Raw genomic sequence first — 8278 nt, 5'->3', positions numbered from 1 at the left:
AATTCATAAATGCTTTAATGGTTCTTATTTCTTATGATCCTTCAAATCTGCAGTTATAAATGTTGGTACATCAACAATAAAGGGTTTTTACAATGGGTTTTGGCCCAGATTCTTCTCTGCTTGTTTCCAGAAGCCAAGTAGTCCAAGAGCCCACCCTCCAAAGATCTAAGGAGTTTCCACAAAGATAACACAGGTGTGTGTGCTGAAGGAGGAAAAACATCTGACTGGCTAGACCAACAGCTGCTCCTCTATGGCTGCAAATAATAAATCTATGAGGCAATGAGCAATTTAATGCCATTAATATAATCATTATACTAACTTATAAGAAAGTGGTATCCATATTATTAGCTAAATGATATGTAACTATAGCAGGCCCATGAGGCAAGGTCATTTGTAGCCTACTCAGAAAGCGCCATCAGATAGTCAGAAACTGCGCAGAAATGTCATCAAATTTAATTTTACCATCTCCTCAGTGTTTCTCGAGTCAGGCCTGAGAGTAGCGAAGCCCTAAGAGCATCATCACTGCATAGCTCTGACCAACAAATTTCCTTACCACAAAAACAAGCTGTACAAAATTAAGTAAGTAAAAGCGAGGCCCTTTGATGAGTCAACTAACGGTTTCTGAGCATTAAGATGTAATTACTTGTCTGAAAGAAGTGGCGTGATGTGATCATAGACTACAAAACAAAAAAAGTTCCCACGATTCCATTCATGCCTTCTTTGCATACCAGGCATTCAGCGGTTTCTACCAAACCCAGGCACGCTGAGCTCACATGCACAACAGGTGATTTCCTCACCCTATCTCTGCATGATCTCATGATGTAACTGAACCTCCAAGAACAACAACAAACAGGAATCTGCTCGGTTTTCGTCTGACAATCTGACACATGCTTCAACACTTTCACAGCAAATTTTAAGCTAGCTATTTTTAGACCTCCGACAGGTTTTCGTGAATTACTCACACACCAGCCAGTGACACCGTTTTTGACACACTGACAATTTACCTACAGTCGGCAGGTATCCTGACGTTTAGGGTGCCATTTACAATGTGGACAAACTGCAATCACAACATTTTTCTGGGCCAAGGGAGGAACCCGCCCACATGACAGTTTCTTCAACGGTCCAACAAAAAAAGCACTTCTGAGTTATTTGGAAGAGTCATTATGACTCACCTTCACTACTACAACCTGCACTGACTACCAAAAGCTGGGATTTCACGAGCCGGTAAAGACCGATTTTTGATTTATTTCAGTCAGGGTGATGATATATTCCTCTCATATATCAACTTTAGCTCACGATTCCTTAAGAAACTGTTTATATACTGAGGCTCGTTTTCAATATTGGCATGTGAAACTTCTGGTTATAGCATTCTTTCCTTGTGGGTGAGATTACTTCCTTCTCCGTGACAGAAATGTTTCTTGTGTTCTCAGGGAAAGGCGAGAAAAAACATCCTAAATGATGGCAGGTAAAAACTTAACGTTAGAAACCATAAATAATTTCAAAGGTGACAATTCAGTGTCATTAAGGCTATTTTGTTCTTGTTTGTGTAGATCATGGAGACCCTTGTGATGGGCAGGAAGCCAGCTATTGCATGAATGGAGGGACATGCTACAAAATACTTTCCATGAATACACTCTCCTGTGTGTAAGTCCAAAAAAAAAAAAAAAAAAAAAAAAAACTCTTTGGGACGCTTTAACTTTTATGTAGGAATACCGGTTGATTTCACAGCAGGGCAACATTGTTGAAAATTCTTCCCCTGTGCTGACAGACAGTCTACATTTTTTTGTACGTCATATTTTCCATCAGGTGCAATGAAGATTACAAAGGCAGCAGATGTGAGCAGCTTCAGCTCCCGAGCAAGTTCACCAATGCAGGGGAGGCAGGGTTAATTACAGCTGTGGTCATTGTTGTCCTCCTCATCTTAGTGGTGCTGGCAGTTGTTATCTTCTACGTACGCAAGTAAGTACATTATGGATTAAGGACTGCTAATTCTCTGAAAATAACATAAGGATGTGGAAGTAGTTTATGTGTCGGAAAGTCTTGGTATTATTGTACTTCAGCTGGGATATATTCTTTTAAAGCTAACCATTACTTGTGTCCACACACAGGTTGTTGAAAGCCAAGCAACAGAGCCAACAAAACAATCAGCAACAGTATTGGAGAGTAAATCCAAGAGTATAATCTCTTGGGTTTTTTTCTTTTTGGTGTATACTATATCTTTTTTTGGTTCTGTGTTGAATGGGATGATGACATAATTATATGATGACTATGAAATACCAATAGATGGAGAAAAACTGCTGTGCCGACCTCAGCTAAAGTCAAGGCAACTGAGATTTTTTGATTCCATGCAGTTTGTTACAGAAAGTTGTAATTCATTAACACTCACACACACGCACGCACACACACACATAGGGTGTGAAACACGTGTGAGTGGGTGGGAATTGAATCACACCTTGCACGGTGGCCTTTTTTAACACAGCTAAGAAGTTGGCACTGGTGTTACTCATGTTAAATCACATTTCAATCTATGTACTTTATCTGGAATGTACTGTATTTAGAAAGCATAGTTGGACTATGTAAAACTTTTGTGAAATATTCTTCTAAATATTGATAATAAGGAATTATGAAACAACCCCTTGTATTAATGAATGAATATGCTCAATATGCTATTGGTAAATATTTTGTAATTGTGTAAATGTATGCAATGATCCCTACTGAATCATTTGACTGTGTGATTTCTGGTGGGAGACTGCATGGGCGCAGTCACATTTACAAACACACACACACATTTGCATTTGTGAAGATCCTGATTGACTCGTAATTCCATAGCCTCTAAATTTAACCATCAGGACTTCATTCCTGACCACAGCCTGCAACCTATTCTTAACCTAATCCTAAATCAAATCTTAACTCTAAACCATAATTGCCCCTTGAAGAAGTCAGGACTGGTCAGGCTGACCTCACTTTTAAAAAATGTCTTCGCTCTGCAGTTTTAAAACTCAAACTGGCTCTCACATATAGACACACACACGCTGCAAACTCAGAGATACACTGCATGTGTGGGAGCCTGTATAATTAGCTTATCCCAAGCCATTAATCAGTCCCCTTATATCTAAAAACGGACACAGGAGATCCCAGGGGTTTTCTAATGAGAATGGTGGCATCAAATCTGCTTCCTTTCAGCTAACTTAAAAGTGGTATTAAAACTTGTTGGGCTGCATTGCCAATAGTTTGTTAGTCTTTCTGTTTTGAGGGACTTCCAGTACTCACACAGTAGCAGCCAACTGTAGAGGAGAAAAAAAAAACAACTAAATTTGGACTGCTGACAGCTAGGTTACTCCCAAAAACTCTTGTCACCATTAAAGAACTAGCTGTGCTGCTCATTCAGGCGTTAAATTCTGGAATTGTTCCTGTTGTGTTGAATTCAAAGACAAAGTCAGGATTGTGTTTGTGGCTGAAGTCAGTTTTAACAAAGACATTACACAGAAGTCATCTACAAAGTTGGCACAGCAGTGAGTACATTGTGAAAATGCCACTTTATGTTTTTACCCTGATTACTGACAGAGCAACAGTATTCAACACACATTTCCAAAAGCACATCAAGATGCTATGAGGAAATATCTGGGCAGGGTGGGCCCTAAAAAGGTCACTACATGTGACGCACAAACTCTGGAGCCATAGTATGCTGCTTTGTATAGCAACTAGCTTCTTTCCATTGTGTATGAAACACTTTTGTATCTATAATAAGGATGTATTAAAAAGGTACCAGATTGCTCTGTTAGCTTTTAATGTAATACATTACCTTCAGTCTAAAGCCAACAGACTGTTATCATGGGTCAGTGGCCTCCTTTTTGGGTTAGAAATGCAGTAAACTGCTTCCACCTAGTGGCAGAATGGCTTCCCTGCCAAGTGGATTAAAATAATTTTGAATTCACTTTGCAATTCATAAAATGTATATAAAATACATGTTAAGGTTTTATTTCATTTCCTAAAACATCCTCTGGACAAATTTAAAAGCTGTATAAAAATCACACAAGATCACAAGGTTCACCTGAAATACTTCTCAGTAAAATGTAAACTCACGCATTTCTGTAAACAACTTACTCTTACTGGCATCTGGCTTTGTCAAACTCATGTGCAATTTTCAGTGCTGTGCTATTGAGTCCCACAGACTGCATGTTAGTAATGATGGTGACCACCACTCCCTGTGGGAGGAGGGGGATCTGTCCTCGGTACTGGTCTATCTCCTCACTGGGTAACACCAGGAGGACGCTGCTGGCCCCCACAGCGCCACCTGTGTGCGACACGTAGTGTCTGCGTTTCCTGCACTGACCGTATTTCTGCAGCTTCTCCACTACCAGCCAGCCTTGGGCGTACAGTCCATCTTTATCCCAGGTGGCCTCTGTCCTGTCAACTGGCACCCACAGATCTACGACAGTTTTTGGTTTGAGGAAACCGGGCAGCAGGCCCTCTGTGTCCTTTAGGTGGGCCACCTGGTAGCTATAGAGAAGAGCATTACCAAACAGCAGCAGGTCTCCCACAGTGGAAAGGAAGCCGCCTCCTGCCCACTTGTAGGAGATGTCTACATACGGGCAGTTAACGACGCGTCCTCTCTTGTTGAGATGATAATATCTGTGGAGGAGTGACATTTTAAAATATGGAATCACCATTGGATTTTTGCATGCAATGTACACTCAAAAACAATCGTGAGCAATCAAAACAAGCTTAAATGAATAAAGTTCTAACTGATGTTACTGATACATCTCGTCTGTACTCAACTTATCTGGACATGACGTGTTTTTCTAGATTACCTGGAGCGGTGGTAAATAATAGGGTCATTCTCATCAGGCACAGTATTGAGCATTCCCAGTTCACGAAACATATTTGTCATGACATCCAGGAAGCGCTGTCCAGCAGCTCGCTCCACAACAGCACTGAGCAGGGTAAAGGCATGGGTGGAGTACAAAAAAGTGGTGCCTGCATGTAGCAAAACATGAATCTAACTCAACCATACACTAACACTGAGAGTGCATCGTATTTGAGTGGTTTGGTGAGCAAAAGTGTGCCTTACCAGGTTTGAAAATGAGCGGGTCATCCTTGAAGAGGTCCAAGGCCTGAGTGACACTTTCAAAGTTGTCCTTCAAGTAGTACTCCTCGTGGTCAAACTCTTTTTTCTTCTGAGCCTGAGTGGCTTCTTTGCCTTTAGTGTTCTGCTCTGTAGTGGATTTATCTTTGTTTTCAGAAGAGTTCTTTTCATCCTCTTTCTTTTTAACTGGTGGTTTTAAAAGTCGCTTTGCTTTCTCCTTGTCCTCTTTCACCTTCTCTGCATCCTTCTCGTAGTGTCGTATACCGCTCAGGTGGGAGAGAATCATACGAGGGGTTATTGTGACCTGAAGGAGCAGGATAAATAATGTGCATGTGAGCTGAACACAAAAATGAGATAGGATAGATAAGATGGGGAGGAAAAACAAACACACAAAAAAAGCATGATTTCAAGTGACTTACATCCTGTCCATCAAATTGTTTCTGAGGAAATTCTGGGACATATTTCTGGACTGGGAGATCGAGATCTAGTTTCCCTTCCTCACACAGTCGTGCAGCGGCTGCAGATGTGAGAGGCTTACTGATGCTGGCGATTCGCATCACTGTTTCTGGGCTGCACGGCACACGGTTCTCCAAATCGGCATAACCGAACCCTGAATTACATGAAGAATTTTAAAGAAACATACAAGAATGTAATTTCAGAGGAATCTATTAAAGAGTCCATGTGATGCATTTTAAGGTTATATATTGTGATAAACCACGGTCACATATTGTTTTGAACAGCAATACTGCCAACACTGATATACTATAGCATTCATTTATCTTGTGGGCCCAGTGTGGGGTCATCATAAGTTCAACCAGTTTACACATGAGACAGGTGGCCAATGAATCGATCAGTTGACAAAAAATTTACTGGCGGCTATTCTGATTATCAGTTGCTCATCAGAGTCATTTTACAAGAAAAAATGATAAATATTCTTGCAGCTCTAGCTTCTCCAACATTAGCATTTGCTATTTTCCACAGTTTAATATAACTGTAAAGCTAATATCTTAGTGTTTAGTGCAAAATAAGTCATATGAAGACAGTGTTGTACAAGCCAAAGTGGTTCGAGGTTATGTTGAACAAATAAGACTGATTACATTGGTACTGCAATTTTTTTTTTCAAATGCCATTCGTAGCAGCGGACTTTGCAGGCACCAACCTTCACACCAGACCTGAGCACCATCCACAGAGACCCCAACCACCAACCCAGGAGCCCCGACCTCAGCCTGACAACAGACAGACACAACACTGAACTGATACAGGTGGCACTGAAGTGAGGCGAAGGGTATAAGGAGAAAGCAAAGGGGACGCTGGTCAGTAAGACACCCAGCAGGTAACAGGCCTACCTCCGTGCCTACCTTTATCCGCTCCACAAGGTCTCTGCTAACTTTAACTGCAGCGCTGTATCGATGACTCCGCTCTGCTCCTTCAACTTTATCATCATACGAACTGTTGGCTGCGTATTTCAGTCCGACAGCCAGGGCAACCCCCACACCAAGCCCACACATCCAAATCCTGGACTTTGCCCGGTACTTGGAAAAGCCTGCGTTTGACCCCCCGACATATCGTCTTTGTTGCTGAATAAAAACACTGCGTTTATCTGACGCCTGCTGCTGCTGCTGCTTCACCCGCGCTCCGGCTCGAAGCGACAACAACAAAGGAGACTCTCGTGCTGACAGCAGAGGACGAGTGGCACTAAAGCGGTTCGGCAAAAACAATTGCGACATTGTTAGAAATGTCGTGATTTTTTTTGGCGGTAACTGGCCCAGGTCAATGAGCTCAGCTGCAGATAGTTACCAACAACTTGCCTACTTCCTGTGTGCGTCCTCGAACCAGACCGAAATAATCAAACCATGATTCAGACAACATCGAGCGATGAAGAGCTCGGTGGGAGTGGGTGGGTTTGAGAGAGTTTCTCATTATAATGACTTACAGAACCTTTATAAATCATATTTTTCTCACCACATTTTACAGAATTGGGTTTATTTAATTGTGTCTTTGAATTGAAATGATTCACGTGTTCAAATAATGCCATGGCCGTCCTGTTGGGGACTTACAGGCTTCTATACTGTATACTATACAGGGAAGATAAACCTGGATTTTAAAACAAGGCCCCTGAAGACAGGACCAAAAAAAGAGGTAATTTTGAAGAACCCACCTGGTTGATATTGCACCTTAATGTTGAAAATTCCCCTTTGCAAATTTGCTAATACTCAAATTTGATGGAACTAAGGGACACGCAGTGAATGTAGCTTTAAGGGCCCCGGGCAGTCGCTTTCCTCGTCTGCTTGGTGATCTAGCCTTTATTTTGACACAGTGATTGATAATGATATTGGCAATTTTCTGTGATGAGGAATGCTGCTTTTAAATTTCATCATATATTCAACATGTAGGGTCTGATATTAAGTGAAGTGACATCTCACCTACTGTCTTTCAGGATGCCAACCTAATCCTTAACCATAATACATACACAAGTTTTAGTCCAAACTCCAGGTCACAAACTCAAAACTTGGGCAGTTGCATTCAACATAATCTCTCTCTCTCTCTCACACACACAGCCTTATCTCTCCACTTGTGCAACAAAGGACTTTCACAGAGGTCATGGCAACTACTTAGCTGCTGTCAGCACATGTGAAGATCATTTTTTGGCCACTGCTGAATAATACTACTAGTATGTGGTATGTGCGTACAGTTTTGAGGTGCTGTCCCTGTAGTAGATTGTAGTAGTCTATACTACTTTTAAAGTTTTTAAACTCCATTACATGCCCAAGGGAAAATAAGTAAGATAGCATGCAAAATATAAAGGGCATGATAAAGTCTTAAGGTCATAAATTATGGTTATTTAAATATCCTGCCCGACCATGTGCTTGTAAGTTAGGTCAAACTTAAGTCAGGCTCTTATTACATACACTTCTGTCTTTTAGTAATGTTTTGGTGCTGTTACTTCCACTCATCTACAATAAATTTAGAAAATTTTCCACTATTGCTACATGGTTTGATTATTCTGAAACTGAACTGATATGGTCCAGTAGCGCTTAGTGAGCTCCACTGAACCAGAGAAACACATGACAGTGTTTTTCCCCCCAGCTAGAAGTCAAGTTGAGGGTCAAGTGAAAATGAGCCAGGAGTAATGCAATAAAGCTGCAAAATGAACAGATCTCCAATTGTTCTGAAAAAATCAACACATTCTAC

General features: G+C 41.2%; 1 protein-coding gene across 2 annotated transcripts; it reads right to left on the bottom strand.

The window, feature by feature from the left end:
- Positions 1-3442: 3442 nt before the first annotated feature.
- On the bottom strand, positions 3443-6939 carry lactb (lactamase, beta). 2 transcript variants are annotated; one of them, XM_018664175.2, is made up of 6 exons: positions 6433-6939; positions 6246-6312; positions 5506-5696; positions 5072-5390; positions 4812-4977; positions 3443-4632 (listed from the first exon to the last, which is right to left on the bottom strand). In XM_018664175.2, the coding sequence occupies exons 1-6, from the start codon at positions 6811-6813 to the stop codon at positions 4107-4109; spliced, it is 1650 nt and encodes a 549-aa protein (XP_018519691.1). In that variant the 5' UTR covers positions 6814-6939; the 3' UTR covers positions 3443-4106. The 2 variants fall into 2 exon arrangements, with proteins under 2 accessions (XP_018519691.1, XP_018519692.1); XM_018664176.2 differs by having other exon boundaries at positions 6445-6937.
- Positions 6940-8278: the final 1339 nt, after the last annotated feature.

Source organism: Lates calcarifer, linkage group LG10 (genome assembly GCF_001640805.2).
Source record: "Lates calcarifer isolate ASB-BC8 linkage group LG10, TLL_Latcal_v3, whole genome shotgun sequence".
NCBI classification, from domain to species: domain Eukaryota; kingdom Metazoa; phylum Chordata; class Actinopteri; family Centropomidae; genus Lates; species Lates calcarifer.
This window is presented reverse-complemented; position numbering and strand designations above follow the sequence as displayed.

What these genes read in the sequence shown, in the direction of transcription:
- lactb (XM_018664175.2), bottom strand. Translation starts at nt 6,813, where the DNA reads ATGTCGCAATTGTTTTTGCCGAACCGCTTTAGTGCCACTCGTCCTCTG. An exon ending in TGCTCAGGTCTGGTGTGAAG is followed by an intron (nt 5,697 to 6,245) that starts GTTGGTGCCTGC and finishes CATGTAATTCAG; the next exon opens with GGTTCGGTTATGCCGATTTG. An exon ending in CCCGCTCATTTTCAAACCTG is followed by an intron (nt 4,978 to 5,071) that starts GTAAGGCACACT and finishes TGCTACATGCAG; the next exon opens with GCACCACTTTTTTGTACTCC.